The 17,142-nt window shown below is 48.2% G+C and overlaps 1 protein-coding gene across 2 annotated transcripts in view; it reads right to left on the minus strand.

Annotated features, from left to right (window-relative positions):
• Nucleotides 1-5,301: 5,301 nt before the first annotated feature.
• Nucleotides 5,302-17,142, minus strand: part of LOC134957213 (cytochrome P450 4B1-like) — a 97,710-nt gene continuing 85,869 nt past the window's right edge. For both annotated transcript variants that reach the window (XM_063938913.1, XM_063938914.1), the window contains exons 11-12: nt 8,787-8,869; nt 5,302-5,564 (exon numbers count right to left, since the gene is read on the minus strand). In XM_063938913.1, coding sequence (XP_063794983.1) covers nt 5,387-5,564; nt 8,787-8,869 — 261 coding nt within the window. In that variant the 3' untranslated portion in view covers nt 5,302-5,386. The remainder of the gene's footprint in view (nt 5,565-8,786; nt 8,870-17,142) is intronic.

Below are 17,142 nucleotides of genomic sequence, written 5' to 3' on the forward strand. Positions count from 1 at the left end.
TTCCAGAAAGAATTGGCTTCGGTTCCTGAAGTCCAGAAGTTTGTCAAGGGAGTATTGCATATACAGCCCCTTTTGTGCCTCCAGTGGCACCGTGGGATCTCAACGTAGTGTTGGGATTCCTCAAATCATATTGGTTTGAGCCGCTCAAATCTGTGGATTTGAAATATCTCACATGGAAAGTGACCATGCTGTTGGCCCTGGCCTCGGCCAGGCGATTGTCAGAATTGGCGGCTTTGTCTTACAAAAGCCCATATTTAATTTTCCATTCGGACAGGGCAGAACTGCGGACTTGTCCCCAGTTTCTTCCTAAGGTGGTGTCAGCGTTTCACCTGAAACAACCTATTGTGGTGCCTGCGGCTACTAGGGACTTGGAGGACTCCAAGTTGCTAGACGTTGTCAGGGCCCTGAAAATATATATATATATATATAATTCCAGGACGGCTGGAGTCAGAAAGTCTGACTTGCTGTTTATATTGTATGCACCCAAAAAGCTGGGTGCTCCTGCTTCTAAGCAGACTATTGCTCGTTGGATTTGTAGTACAATTCAGCTTGCACATTCTGTGGCAGGCCTGCCACAGCCAAAATCTGTAAATGCCCATTCCACAAGGAAGGTGGGCTCATCTTGGGCGGCTGCCCGAGGGGTCTCGGCTTTACAACTTTGCTGAGCAGCTACGTGGTCAGGGGGGAACACGTTTGTAAAATTCTACAAATTTGATACCCTGGCTGAGGAGGACCTGGAGTTTCTCTCATTCGGTGCTGCAGAGTCATCCGCACTCTCCCGCCCGTTTGGGAGCTTTGGTATAATCCCCATGGTCCTGACGGAGTCCCCAGCATCCACTAGGACGTTAGAGAAAATAAGATTTTACTTACCGATAAATCTATTTCTCGTAGTCCGTAGTGGATGCTGGGCGCCCATCCCAAGTGCGGATTGTCTGCATTACTTGTACATAATTATTGTTACAAAAATCGGGTTGTTATTGTTGTGGGCCATCTTTTCAGAGGCTCCTTCGTTATCATACTGTTAACTGGGTTCAAATCACAGGTTGTACGGTGTGATTGGTGTGGCTGGTATGAGTCTTACCCGGGATTCAAGATCCTTCCTTATTGTGTACGCTCGTCCGGGCACAGTACCTAACTGAGGCTTGGAGGAGGGTCATAGGGGGAGGAGCCAGTACACACCATGTGATCCTAAAAGCTTACTTTTTGTGCCCTGTCTCCTGCGGAGCCGCTATTCCCCATGGTCCTGACGGAGTCCCCAGCATCCACTACGGACTACGAGAAATAGATTTATCGGTAAGTAAAATCTTATTATTACTGGTACTTGTTAGTGAGCTGGGGGAATCGTGTAGTGCTCATATCTTCTTGCTGGTACTTGTTAGTGAGCTGGGGGAATCGTGTAGTGCTCATATCTTATTGCTGGTACTTGTTAGTGAGCTGGGGTAATCGTATAGTGCTCATATTTTATTGCTGGTACTTGTTAGTGAGCTGGGGGAATAGTGTAGTGCTCATATCTTATTGCTGGTACTTGTTAGTGCTCTGGGGGAATCGTGTAGTGCTCATATCTTATTGCTGGTTCTTGTTAGTGAGCTGGGGGAATCATGTAGTGCCCATATCTTATTGCTGGTAATTGTTAGTAAGCTGGGGGAATCGTGTAGTGCCCATATCTTATTGCTGGTACTTGTTAGTGGGCTGGGGGAATCGTGTAGTGCTCATATCTTATTGCTGATACTTGTTTGTAAGCTGGGGGAATCGTGTAGTGCTCATATCTTATTGCTGATACTTGTTTGTAAGCTGGGGGAATCATGTAGTGCTCATATCTTATTGCTGGTACTTGTTAGTGGCTGGGGGAATCGTGTAGTGTTCATATCTTATTGCTGGTAGTTGTTAGTGGGCTGGGGGAATCGTGTAGTGCTCTTATCTTATTGCTGGTAATTGTTAGTAAGCTGGGGGAATCGTGTAGTGCCCATATCTTATTGCTGGTACTTGTTAGTGGGCTGGGGGAATCGTGTAGTGCTCATATCTTATTGCTGATACTTGTTTGTAAGCTGGGGGAATCATGTAGTGTTCATATCTTATTGCTGGTAGTTAGTGGGCTGGGGGAATCGTGTAGTGCTCTTATCTTATTGCTGGTACTTGTTAGTGAGCTGGGGGAATCGTGTGGTGCTCATATCTTATTGCTGGTACTTGTTAGTGAGCTGGGGGAATCGTGTAGTGCTCATATCTTATTGCTGGTACTTGTTAGTGAGCTGGGGGAATCGTGTGGTGCTCATATCTTATTGCTGGTACTTGTTAGTGAGCTGGGGGAATCGTGTAGTGCTCATATCTTATTGCTGGTACTTGTGAGTGAGCTGGGGGAATCGTATAGTGCTCATATCTTATTGCTGGTACTTCTTAGTGAGCTGGGGGAATCATTTAGTGCTCATATCTTAGGGCTGGTAGTTGTTAGTGGGCTGGGGGAATCGTGTAGTGCTCATATCGTATTGCTGGTACTTGTTAGTGAGCTGGGGGAATCCTGTAGTGCTCATATCTTATTGCTGGTATGTGTTAGTGAGCTGGGGGAATCATGTAGTGCTCATATCTTATTGCTGGTACTTGTTAGTGAGCTGGGGGAATCATGTAGTGCTCATATCTTATTGCTGGTACTTGTTAGTGAGCTGGGGGAATCATGTAGTGCTCATATCTTATTGCTGGTAATTGTTAGTGAGCTGGGGGAATCATGTAGTACTCATATCTTATTGCTGGTACATGTTAGTGCTCTGGGGGAATCGTGTAGTGCTCATATCTTATTGCTGGTACTTGTTAGTGAGCTGGAGGAATCATGTAGTGCACATATCTTATTGCTGGTAATTGTTAGTGAGCTGGGGGAATCATGTAGCGCTCATGTCTTATTGCTGGTACTTGTTAGTGAGCTGGGGGAATCGTGTAGTGCTCATATCTTATTGCTGGTAATTGTTAGTGGGCTGGGGGAATCGTGTAGTGCTCATATCTTATTGCTGGTAATTGTTAGTGGGCTGGGTGAATCATGTAGTGGTTATATCTTATTGCTGGTACTTCTTAGTGAGCTGGGGGAATCATGTAATGCACATATCTTATTGCTGGTAATTGTTAGTGAGCTGGGGGAATCGTGTAGTGCTCATATCTTATTGCTGGTAATTGTTAGTGGGCTGGGGGAATCATGTAGTGCTCATATCTTATTGCTGGTAGTTTTTAGTGAGCTGGGGGAATCATGTAGTACTCATATCTTATTGCTGGTACATGTTAGTGCTCTGGGGGAATCGTGTAGTGCTCATATCTTATTGCTAATACTTGTTAGTGAGCTGGGGGAATCGTGTAGTGCACATATCTTATTGCTGGTACTTCTTGGTGAGCTGGGGGAATCATGTAGTGCTCATATCTTATTGCTGGTAATTGTTAGTGAGCTGGGGGAATCATGTAGTGCTCATATCTTATTGCTGGTAATTGTTAGTGAGCTGGGGGAATCGTGTAGTGCTCATATCTTATTGCTGGTAATTGTTAGTGGGCTGGGGGAATCATGTAGTGCTCATATATTATTGCTGGTAGTTTTTAGTGAGCTGGGAGGATCATGTAGTGCTCATATCTTATTGCTGATAATTGTTAGTGAGCTTGGGGAATCGTGTAGTGCTCATATCTTATTGCTGGTACTTGTTAGTGAGCTGGGGGAATCGTATAGTGCTCATATTTTATTGCTGGTACTTGTTAGTGAGCTGGGGGAATCGTGTAGTGCTCATATCTTATTGCTGGTACTTGTTAGTGAGCTGGGGGAATCGTGTAGTGCTCATATCTTATTGCTGGTTCTTGTTAGTGAGCTGGGGGAATCGTATAGTGTTCATATCTTATTGCTGATACTTGTTAGTGCTCTGGGGGAATCGTGTAGTGCTCATATCTTATTGCTAATACTTGTTAGTGAGCTGGGGGAATCGTGTAGTGCACATATCTTATTGCTGGTACTTCTTGGTGAGCTGGGGGAATCATGTAGTGCTCATATCTTATTGCTGGTAATTGTTAGTGAGCTGGGGTAATCATGTAGCGCTCATATCTTATTGCTGGTAATTGTTAGTGGGCTGGGGGAATCATGTAGTGCTCATATCTTATTGCTGGTAATTGTTAGTGAGCTGGGGGAATCATGTAGTGCTCATATCTTATTGCTGATAATTGTTAGTGAGCTGGGGGAATAGTGTAGTGCTCATATCTTATTGCTGGTACTTGTTAGTGAGCTGGGGGAATCGTGTAGTGCTCATATCTTATTGCTGGTTCTTGTTAGTGAGCTGGGGGAATCGTGTAGTGCTCATATCTTATTGCTGGTACTTGTTAGTGAGCTGGGATAATCGTATAGTGCTCATATTTTATTGCTGGTACTTGTTAGTGAGCTGGGGGAATAGTGTAGTGCTCATATCTTATTGCTGGTACTTGTTAGTGAGCTGGGGGAATCGTGTAGTGCTCATATCTTATTGCTGGTTCTTGTTAGTGAGCTGGGGGAATCGTGTAGTGTTCATATCTTATTGCTGATACTTGTTAGTGAGCTGGGGGAATCGTGTAGTGCTCATATCTTATTGCTGGTACTTGTTAGTGAGCTGGGGGAATCGTGTAGTGCTCATATCTTATTGCTGGTAATTGTTAGTAAGCTGGGGGAATCGTGTAGTGCTCATATCTTATTGCTGGTACTTGTTAGTGAGCTGGTGGAATCGTGTAGTGCTCGTATCTTATTGCTGGTACTAGTTAGTGAGATGGGGACAACTTTTCTCTTTGTGTCCTGTTTAGTACACTATGCAGGACTGACCTATGAGCCTTTTTCAGAGATGGACGCAAACCCGATATTTAGCAATTTAGCGATCATCGGCGGTCTGCGCAGGCATCTTAAGTCACACTGCTCATGTGCTGCAATGGATTTGGGGACGGTGGTGAAAGAGACAATTTCTTTGGAAAGTGATTGACAGTCAGGGACTGTGGGGAAATACGCAGGTGTGTCGCAGCCATCTTCAGGGTGCGTTTGAGGCAGAGACTGCGATCTCCTGCAGCTGCAATGTCTCCAGCGTCTTACTTATTCCGGCCGTGCTGCGCAACCACAGGCGATAATTGTCTGTTCCACTACAGATGCTGTGTGTTTGTATGCAGCCGCTGGGACTCACAAAGCTGCCGGTGGCGCCTCAGTACAAGTCCAGGTGGCTGTGACGTTTGCATATATTCGCACAGTCGCTGCGTACACATTCACAGCTGGAAATACATTTGCGTCCATCTGTCAGGCCCGATGTTTCTGGTTACAGTAAATAAGGACATCAGGCATTGTTAGTACATCACATTCACATTTACTGATCTCTCTGACATAGAAGCAGAACATACAATAACAGCACAGAACAGTCTCCTGCGTTCAGGATTTTCTCTGCAGTTTCCTCACAATCAGGTGAATGCCGTTCACAGAGCGCAGCACTATCTGCGGGAGCTTCAGAGGCTCATTGTCCGGATCTGGACTCAGCGCAAATCTCTGTAACGTCAGAGCGACGGCGACTTTCATCTCGTGCATGGCAAAGTTCTGTCCAATGCAGTTTCTGGGAAGCAGGACACAGAGGTTATATGTTATTCTGTGTAATTATGTACATTATATCCCCCATCACGCAGCACCGGGCAGCTACACGCAGCGCCGGCGGCCATTTTGTGAGCTCAGTCTGTGTTGATGAGAGTGCAAAGTGACTGGCAGAAAGTGACCACTTGGAGGTGTTAGCAGGGAGTGGCATGTCATGGCCGTCTTTGGGGGGTGTATTTGGCGCCAGCTGTGAGCTCGGACATGGCGTATGTGCTGCTACTGTTGTGTCCACGCTTAGCTCCGATGTTCTTCATGTTTGCGTATAGGCTGCGAATGTGTGCACAACTGCAAATGAGTTTTGCATTGGCACCGGGGGCGTCCCTTATCATTGCTGGGCGGCACTGCCCAACATCAGCAGTTCCAGAGCCTAGAAAATCGCAATTGCATCTGTCAGCAAACATGAATCAAGCTCAGTGTGCGACCCAAAGACATAGAGATCTGGTCCATCCCGAACGCTGGCACTTCAGCCCCAACCCATGTATTTAGCTATCTCTACTGGATGGGCTCTGCATTATACGCAGATGGGGCTCTGCATTATACACAGATGGGGCTCTGCATTATACACAGATGGGGCTCTGCATTCCACACAGATGGGGCTCTGCATTCCACACAGATGGGGCTCTGCATTCCACACAGATGGGGCTCTGCATTCCACACAGATGGGGCTCTGCATTCCACACAGATGGGGCTCTGCATTATACTCAGATGGGGCTCTGCATTATACACAGATGGGGCTCTGCATTATACACAGATGGGGCTCTGCATTATACACAGATGGGGCTCTGCATTATACACAGATGGGGCTCTGCATTATACTCAGATGGGACTCTGCATTATACTCAGATGGGACTCTGCATTATACTCAGATGGGACTCTGCATTATACTCAGATGGGACTCTGCATTATACACAGATGGGGCTCTGCATTATACACAGATGGGGCTCTGCATTATACACAGATGGGGCTCTGCATTATACACAGATGGGGCTCTGCATTATACACAGATGGGGCTCTGCATTATACACAGATGGGGCTCTGCATTATACACAGATGGGGCTCTGCATTATACACAGATGGGGCTCTGCATTATACACAGATGGGGCTCTGCATTATACTCAGATGGGACTCTGCATTATACACATATGGGGCTCTGCATTATACACAGATGGGGCTCTGCATTACACACAGATGTGGCTCTGCATTATACACAGATGGGGCTCTGCATTATACACAGATGGGGCTCTGCATTATACACAGATGGGGCTCTGCATTATACACAGATGCGGCTCTGCATTATACACAGATGGGGCTCTGCATTATACACAGATGCGGCTCTGTCATACTTTATTATTGCTGCATAAAATGAAGTAATCACTGTACATGTAATTGTCTGTGTAAGTGTCGCTTATGGGGCCTAATTCAGACCTGATCGCTCGCTAGGATTTCTTTTCAGTCCAGCGTTTGCATAGTCGCCGCCCACTGGGGAGTGTATTTAGCTGTGCAAGTGTGCGATCGCTTGTGCAGTTTCTGAATTGCCCGGTACTTACTCAGCCGCTGCGATTACTTCAGCCTGTCCGGAATCGGTATTGACGTCAGACACCCGCTCTGCAAACGCTTGGACACGCCTGCGTTTTTCCAACCCCTCCCAGAAAATGGTCAGTTGCCACCCACAAACTCCCCCTTCCCGTCAGTCTCCTTGCGAACGGCTGTGCGAATGGATTCTACATACAAACCCATCGCTGAGCGGCGATACACTTGTACTTGTGCGACGCGCCTGTGCATTGCGGTGCATACGCATGCGCAGTTCTGACCTGATCACAGCGGTGCAAAAACCGCTAGCGAGTGATCAGGTCTGAATTAGGCCCAAGGTCCTCATCCGAGGTAACGATCTCCGAGTGCGGTTATGTAAGGATTGACAGCTGTGGTTTAGGTTACGTGCCAGAGCATGGGCCTGACTCAGAAGTGCCCGCAGCTGCGTCTGTTGGCGGAGCCCATCTGCATATTTCTGCAAATGCAGCTACAGAGTCCGTCCCTGGGGCACATCTGTGTGGCGTTATGTCAGCGCCTGTCCCCGGTGTATTACCGCCTGGTGCGTCCTTACACCAGCCCTATAGCAGGTGCGTGTCTCTGTGTATGTGGCTCTCCGGCAGGTAATGGACTCTGGGGTAAGTGGACTATGACACGTATGTGGCTCTCCGGCAGGTAATGGACTCTGGGGTAAGTGGACTATGACACGTCTGCGGCTCTCCGGCAGGTAATGGACTCTGGGGTAAGTGGACTATGACACGTATGTGGCTCTCCGGCAGGTAATGGACTCTGGGGTAAGTGGACTATGACACGTATGTGGCTCTCCGGCAGGTAATGGACTCTGGGGTAAGTGGACTATGACACGTCTGCGGCTCTCCGGCAGGTAATGGACTCTGGGGTAAGTGGACTATGACACGTATGTGGCTCTCCGGCAGGGAATGGACTCTGGGGTAAGTGGACTATGACACGTATGTGGCTCTCCGGCAGGTAATGGACTCTGGGGTAAGTGGACTATGACATGTATGTGGCTCTCCGGCAGGGAATGGACTCTGGGGTAAGTGGACTATGACACGTATGTGGCTCTCTGGCAGGTAATGGACTCTGGGGTAAGTGGACTATGACATGTATGTGGCTCTCCGGCAGGGAATGGACTCTGGGGTAAGTGGACTATGACATGTATGTGGCTCTCTGGCAGGTAATGGACTCTGGGGTAAGTGGACTATGACATGTATGTGGCTCTCCGGCAGGGAATGGACTCTGGGGTAAGTGGACTATGACACGTATGTGGCTCTCTGGCAGGTAATGGACTCTGGGGTAAGTGGACTATGACACGTATGTGGCTCTCTGGCAGGTAATGGACTCGGGTAAGTGGACTATGACACGTATGTGGCTCTCTGGCAGGGAATGGACTCTGGGGTAAGTGGACTATGACACGTATGTGGCTCTCTGGCAGGGAATGGACTCTGGGGTAAGTGGACTATGACACGTATGTGGCTGTTTCTGCCGCTAGGTTACAGAAGCAATATTAAACGCAAATCATTACTGTATAATATTGTGGCCCCTTTATATCCTGCGGTTGAATCTGCGGTGGCGTTGAATAGCTCCCCCTATTGGCCTACCAGACACATGCTGGGATTAGTGGTGCAGAAGCGTTATATACCTTGATCCGGCTGAGAAGGGAATGAAGCCGTACGCGTGTTTCTTGATTGGATTATCAGGCGAAAATCTCAGAGGGTCGAACACCTGAAAACATATAAATCACATGATTGTACCAAATGTAAATCTGCAAATAATCCCCGACCCCCCGTTCTCCTGGTTACAGCGCTGCGGACATATGTGGTGCTTCTAACGCATTCCCACCGTACAGGTAATTGTATACGCAGCTTTCCATGGCTACACAAGGTAAATGTACGCCACACAACAGTGCGCCAGAGACGTATGTTGAATACTGTTTAGATCTATGTTTCATGAAGTAATGCATTAAACTGAATTCATCTTACTGAAGAATTAATTATTTTTCTCTTGTGTCCTAGATAATGCTGGGGTTCACATTAGTACCATGGGGTATAGACGGGTCCACTAAGAGCCATTGGCACTTTAAGAGTTTGAGAGTGTGGGCTGGCTCCTCCCTCTATGCCCCTCCTACCAGACTCAGGTTAGAAAATGTGCCTGGAGGAGCTGGTCACAGTTAGGGGAGCTCCTAGGAGTTTTCTTAGTTTTGTTGTTTTCTAGAGTAAATTAGGTTACAAGAAGGCTGCTGGCAACAGCCTCCCTACTTCGTGGGACTTAGGGGGGAGTAGGAACCAACTCTAGAAGTTAATGGTTCTCTATCTCCGCTGACAGGACACTGAGCTCCTGAGGGTGCTGATCGCAAGCCCCCGAGGCGACCGCTCACTCCCGCAGCACGACCGCCACCCCCTAACAGCCAGTAGAATGAAGAGTGGTGAGTTCAGCACCGGCGCCCCGGTTAGCGGGTCACTGGCGGGAATGGTGGCACAAGGGTGGGAGCGCAGCTCCATCAGGGTGCACTCCATGAAAGCTCCTCAACAGGTCACTGTAGACGCGGCTGAGGGGCATCCTGGGCCAGCGCGATCACCGTACACTGGCAAAACAGCTAACGGGCTAATCCCACTGTTAGCACTAAACACCTCAGGCCAGTATAATAATATTATGTGCGGGAAGCCGCGCGCCATTACAGGGGGGCGGGGTTTCTCCTCAGAGAGTATCCAGCACTCACCAACGCCATTTTCTCCCTGCAGAACGCTGAAGCACGCTGGCAGGGAGCGCTGACCCTCCACCTGACTCCAGTTACTGTGGTGCCAGGGTGTTATAGACGGGGGGGGGGGGGGGGGGGAGGGGGGAGTGTGATTAGTACTTTTCAACCTATTAAGGTTACTCAGTCAGCGCTGGGCTTTTATCATAATAACTGCCTACAGGGGCGCAGTGTGGCTGGCTCCTTATACTCTGTGACTCTCTGAAGGTAATCTGGGGGAAACTGTCTGACATTTTCCTGTGTGTATTTATCCATATTACCATGTCTAAGGACTCTGTATCTTGTGCTGCAGAGTGTGTATCTTCTCCTGAGGAGTCTATCCCATGTACTCAGGACTGCAATATACTTTCTCAGCCTTCTGAATCTGAATCCCCATGGGTGGATTCTTTAAGGGGAATGATATCTCAGATTTCATCAAGGATGTCACATAATGAGAAAGAAACGCAGTTTTTGAGAAAGTCTGTACAGGGGTTGCAGCATTCAGCTCCTACTCCCTCAAATACCCCACCTACATACCCTAAAAAATGTACACTTGCCCAGATAATGCAAGCTGACACTGATACAGACTCTGATACAGGGGACGGTGATGGGGATATGCGAGGGGGGGGGGTGCCTCTCTTGCTAAGGGGGTGCAACTAATGATTGAAGCCATTAGGGACATTTTGCATATTACTGAGAAGGTACCTGAGCCGGAAGAGGAATCTTATTTTACGGAAAATAAGAAATCCTCCCTAACCTTCCCGGCTTCTAAAGAGCTCAACTCCTTATTTGAAAAATCCTGGGAAAACCCAGAGAAAAAATTCCAGATCCCTAAAATAATTCTCGATGCTTTTCCTTTCCCTGAAGAGGATAGAAAGAAATGGGAAAACCCGCTTATAGTAGACACTTCTGTATCTAGGTTGTCTAAAAAGGTGGTTTTACCTGTCCCTGGTTAAACTGCATTAAAGGAGCCGGCTGACCGCAAGATTGAGACTACGCTCAAATCACTATACACAGCTACTGGCGTGGCTAGACCCGCTATTGCTTGTGTGTGGATATCTAAAGCCATAGTAAAGTGGTCAGGCACATTACTAGAAGACTCAGATACTATGGATAGGAGTGACATTGATTTGTTTTTGCGTCACATACAGGATTCTGCAGGGTTCATGGTGGAGGTCATGAAGGACCTTGGCATGCTGAATGCAAGGGCTACTTCCATGGCGGTCTCGGCACACAGAGGACTCTGGCTACGCCAATGGACTGCGGATGTAGAATCTAAGAAAAGTGTGCAGAACCTACCCTTCACAGGTCAGACTCTGTTTGGGAACGCATTGGATGCGTGGATTTCCACGGCAACTGCGGGTAAGTCAGCCTTTCTTCCCTCAGCAGCTCCACCGACTAGGAAATCTTATCCTACATCCACACTGCAGTCCTTTCGGACCGCAAAATTTAAAAAATCCAAATCCCCTTCCACCTTCTTTAGGGGTAGTCGGGGAAAATCCAAAAAACCTGCACCAACAGGTTTTCAGGAACAGAAACCAGGTTCTGTTTCCTCAAAATCTTCAGCATGACGGTGGACTTCCCAGCCTGGAGATCGGGCAGGTGGGAGCGAGACTAAAAAATTTCAGTCACATCTGGGCGTCATCAGGCCTAGACCCATGGGTAACAGACATTGTTACCCAGCGCTACAGACTGGAGTTTCAGGAACTCCCACCTCACAGATTCTTCAAGTTAGGCTTACCAGTTTCGCTGACAGAAAGCGATATCCTACAGGAAGCCATTCAAAAATTGGTAAAACCAGATGTTGTCCCAGTTCCACCTCACCTGCACCACAAGGGTTATTATTCAAACCTGCTTGTGGTGCAGAAATCGGATGGTTCAGTAAGGCCGATTTTAAACCTAAAGTAGTTGAACCCCTACTTGAGGGAATTCAAATTCAAGATGGAGTCTCTGAGAGCGGTGATCTCATGTCTGAAGGAGGGGTAATTCCTAGTATCCCTGGATATCAAGGATGCGTACCTTCAGATTCCGATCTGGCCGCCTCACCAGGTGTATCTCAGATTTGCGCTGCTGGATTGTCACTATCAGTTCCAGGCACTGCCGTTTGGCCTCTCCACAGCACCGAGAGTGTTCCCAAAAGTAATGGCAGAGATGATGCTACTCCTCCGCAGGCAAGGAGTGAACAATTCCATATCTGGATGATCTCCTGATAAAAGCATCTTCCAGGGAGAGGTTGTTGCAGTTGTATTGCTCTCTCAACTCGACTACTCCAAGATCATGGGTGGATCCTGAACCTCCCAAAGTCACATTTGGAGCCGACAAGGAGACTGCCTTTCCTGGGGATGATACTCAACACGGAAGTGCAGAGGGTGTTTCTACCGGTAGAGAAAGCTTTGGTGATCGAATCAATTGTACGGGATGTCCTGAAGCCAGCCCGGGTATCGGTTCATCAGTGCATTCGCCTTCTGGGGAAGATGGTAGCCTCCTACGATGCTCTTCAGTATGGAAGATTCCATGCGAGGTCCTTCCAACTGGATCTCCTAGACAAATGGTCGGGTTCACATCTTCACATGCACCAGCGGATACGCCTGTCGCCTAAAGCCAGAATTTCCCTCCTCTGGTGGCTGCAAACTTCTCACCTACTCGAGGTCTGCAGGTTCGGGATTCAGAATTGGATCCTTCTAACCACGGATGCAAGTCTCAGAGGTTGGGGAGCAGTCACCCAAGGGGAAAATCTCCAAGGAAAGTGGTCAAGTCTGGAATCCATCTTTCCGATAAACATTCTGGAACTAAGGGCCATATGCAACAGCATTCTACAAGCGGCACATCTTCTCAAGATCAGGCCCTTCAGGTTCAGTCGGACAATGTGACGACAGTGTCCTACATAAACCGAAAGAGCAGAGCGGCAATGTCAGAGGTAACAAGAATCATCCTCTGGGCAGAAAAGCACGCAGTGGCGCTATCAGCAATCTTCACTCCGGGAGTGGACAACTGGGAAGCGGTCTTCCTCAGCAGACACGATCTCCATCCAGGTAAATGGGGCCACCACCCGGAGGTGTTCGCAGAGGTGACAAGCCGATGGGGTGTACCTCAGGTAGACATGATGGCCTCTCGCCTCAACAAGAAGCTTCGCAGGTACTGCTCCAGGTCGAGAGACCCACAGGCAGTGGCGGTGGACGCACAGGTACATCTGTGGGTGTTCAAGTCAGTGTATGTGTTCCCTCCACTTCCACTCATCCCATGGATTCTCAATATAATAAAAAGAACAAGGGTTCGGGCGATCCTCATTGCTCTGGACTGGCCAAGGAGGGCTTGGTACGCGGATCTTTTGGAGTTGCTCCTGGAGGATCCAAGGCCTCTTCCTCTTCGCGAGGACCTCCTTCAACAGGCTCCGTTTGCTTATCAAGAATTACCGCGGCTACTTTTGACAGCATGGAGGTTGAACGCCAGATCTTAGCTCGGAAGGGCATTCCGAAAAAGGTAATTCCTACCCTAATTCAGGCTCGGAAGGGAGTTACGTCTAAACATTACCATCGAATTTGGAAAAAGTATGTGTCTTGGTATGAATCCAAGGAGTTTCCAACGGTGGAGTTTCAACTGGGACGGTTTCTCCTCTTTCTGCAGGCTGGTGTGGATGTGGGCCTACGCTTGGGCTCCATAAAGGTCCAGATTTCAGCCTGGTCCATTTTCTTCCAGAAACAAATGGCTGCCCTCCCTGAGGTTCAGACATTCTTGAGAGGGGTTCTGCACATCCAACCACCCTTTGTGCCTCCTATGGCACCTTGGGATCTTAATGTGGTGCTGCAGTTCCTGCAATCTGATTGGTTCGAACCTTTGCAGGAGGTGGACCTCAAGTTTCTTACTTGGAAGGCGGTCATACTGTTGGCATTGGCATCTGCTAGACGTGTGTCAGAATTGGGGGCATTGTTATGCAAGAGCCCCTATTTGATTTTCCATGAAGATAGGGCTGAGCTCAGAACGTGTCAGCAGTTTCTTCCAACGGTTGTGTCAGCTTTTCATATCAACCAACCTATTGTGGTGCCAGTGGCTATGGACACCTCGATTATCTCAAAGTCCTTGGATGTTGTGAGGGCTTTGAAATTATATGTGAAGAGAACTGCTCGTCACAGAAAGTCGGACGCATTATTCGTCCTTTATGATCCCAACAAGGTTGGGTGTCCTGCTTCTAAGCAGACAATTTCTCGTTGGATCAGGTTTACTATCCAGCATGCTTATTCTACAGCAGGCTTGCCGTGTCCAAAATCTGTTAAGGCCCACTCTACTCGTAAAGTGGGTTCTTCCTGGGCGGCTGCCCGGGGTGTCTCAGCTTTACATCTTTGCCAAGCAGCTACTTGGTCTGGGTCGAACATGTTTGCTAAGTTCTACAAGTTCGATACTTTGGCCTCTGAGGACCTAAAGTTTGGTCAATCTGTTCTGCAGGAACCTCAGCACTCTCCCTCCCGTACTGGGAGCTTTAGTACATCCCCATGGTACTAAATGGACCCCAGCATCCTCTAGGACGTAAGAGAAAATAGGATTTTAATTACCTACAGGTAAATCCTTTTCTCATAGTCCGTAGAGGATGCGCTTCATATTCCTGCATTGTTACTTGGTTCAGTATTGTTGTTTCAGCCGTTGCTGAATTGTTCCAAGTTGGTTAGCTTGGCTTTCCTTTTTATGTGTGAGCTGGTGTGAATCTCACCACTATCTGTGTATTTCCTTCTCTCGAAATATGTCCGTCTCCTCAGGCACAGTTTCTAGACTGAGTATGGTAGGAGGGGCATAGAGGGAGGAGCCAGCCCACACTATTAAACTCTTAAAGTGCCAGTGGCTCCCAAAGGACCCGTCTATACCCCATGGTACTAAATGGACCCCAGCATCCTCTACGGACTACGAGAAAAGGATTAACCGGTAGGTAATTAAAATCCTATTATTCCAAAGACGCGCCCTTGTACAACTGGGAGGCAGCGCTTCTCTCTCTCAAGGTTACATGCAGAAGTAAAAGATACAGTACAGCAACAGCAAATAATAAGATTTTAAACCTACCGGTAAATCTATTTCTCCTAGTCCGTAGAGGATGCTGGGGACTCCGTAAGGACCATGGGGTATAGACGGGCTGCAGGAGATAGGGCACCAAAAAAGAACTTTGACTATGGGTGTGCACTGGCTCCTCCCTCTATGCCCCTCATCCAGACCTCAGTTAGAGAACTGTGCCCAGAGGAGACGGACAATACAAGGCAGGATTTAGAAATCCAAGGGCAAGATTCATACCAGCCCACACCAATCATACCATGTAACCTGGACATACATAACCAGTTAACCGTATGAACAACAACAGTAACGGTCCAAGACCGACTCCAACTGTAACATAACCCTTATGTAAGCAACAACTATATACAAGTCTTGCAGAGTTTCCGCACTGGGACGGGCGCCCAGCATCCTCTACGGACTAGGAGAAATAGATTTACCGGTAGGTTTAAAATCTTATTTTCTCTTACGTCCTAGAGGATGCTGGGGACTCCGTAAGGACTATGGGGTTTATACCAAAGCATCCAATCGGGCGGGAGAGTGCGGATGACTCTGCAGCACCGACTGAGCAAACGCTAGGTCCTCATCAGCCAGGGTATCAAACTTGTAGAATTTAGCAAAAGTGTTTGACCCCGACTAAGTCGCCGCTCGGCAAAGTTGTAATGCCGAGACGCCTCGGGCAGCCTCCCAAGAAGAGCCCGCCTTCCTAGTGGAATGGGCCTTATCCGAATTTGGTACCGGCAATCCAGCCGTAGAGTGAGCCTGCTGAATCGTATTACAGATCCAGCGAGCAATAGTCTGCTTCGAAGCAGGTGCGCCAATCTTATTGGCCGCATACAGGACAAACAGAGCCTCTGTTTTCCTAATTCTAGCCGTCCTGGCTACATAAATCTTTAAGGCCCTGACTACGTCCAGGGATCTGGAATCCTCCAGGTCACTTGTAGCCACAGGCACCACAATAGCTTGATTCACATGGAATGAAGAAACCACCTTAGGCAAAAATTGCGGACGTGTCCTCAATTCAGCTCGATCCACATAAAAAATCAAGTAGGGGCTTTTGTGTGACAAAGCCGCCAATTCAGATACTCGCCTTGCTGATGCCAAGGCCAACAACATGACCACCTTCCAAGTAAGAAATTTAAACTCAACCTTGTTCAGCGGTTCAAACCAGTGTGATTTTAGGAACTGCAACACCACGTTGAGGTCCCACGGTGCCACTGGAGGCACAAAAGGAGGCTGGATGTGTAGCACTCCCTTTACAAACGTCTGGACTTCTGGAAGAGAAGCCAATTCCATCTGAAAGAAAATCGAGAGGGCCGAAATCTGAACCTTAACAGAGACTAATTTCAGGCCCATATCCACTTATGTCTGTAGGAAGTGGAGAAAACGACCCAGATGAAAATCTTCCGTAGGTGCATTCTTGGTCTCACACCAAGACACATACTTTCGCCAGATACGGTGATAATGCTTAACCGTCACCTCCTTCCTAGCCTTTATTAAAGTAGGGATGACCTCTTCCGGAATCCCCTTTTTCGCTAGGATTCGGCGTTCAACCGCCATGCCGTCAAACGTAACCGCGGTAAGTCCTGAAATACACAGGGCCCCTGTTGCAACAGGTCTTCCCTCAGAGGAAGAGGCCAGGGATCTCCTGTGAGCATCTCTTGTAGATCTGAGTACCAGGCCCTTCGAGGCCAGTCTAGGACAACGAGTATCGTCTGTACTCTTCTATGCCTTATGATCCTCAACACTTTTGTGATGAGAGGAAGAGGAGGAAACACGTAGACCGATTTGAACACCCACGGTGTTATCAGAGCGTCTACTGCCACTGCCTGAGGGTCCCGAGACCTGGCACAATACCTCCGAAGCTTTTTGTTGAGGCGTGACGCCATCATGTCTATTTGAGGAGTTCCCCAAAGACGTTTTATGTCTGTAAAGACTTCTTGATGAAGTCCCCACTCTCCTGGATGGAGATCGTGTCTGCTGAGGAAGTCTGCTTCCCAATTGTCCACTCCCGGAATGAAGACAGCCGACAGAGCGCTTACATGATTTTCCGCCCAGCGAAGAATCCTGGTGGCTTCCGCCATCGCGACTCTGCTTCTTGTCCCGCCTTGGCGGTTCACATGAGCCACTGCTGTGACATTGTCTGATTGAATCAGAACCGGTAGGTTTCGAAGAAGTCTCTCCGCTTGTTGAAGGCCGTTGTAAATGGCCCTGAGTTCCAACACATTGATGTGTA

The sequence above is a fragment of the Pseudophryne corroboree genome, chromosome 9 (genome assembly GCF_028390025.1).
Source record: "Pseudophryne corroboree isolate aPseCor3 chromosome 9, aPseCor3.hap2, whole genome shotgun sequence".
NCBI classification, from domain to species: Eukaryota; Metazoa; Chordata; class Amphibia; order Anura; family Myobatrachidae; genus Pseudophryne; species Pseudophryne corroboree.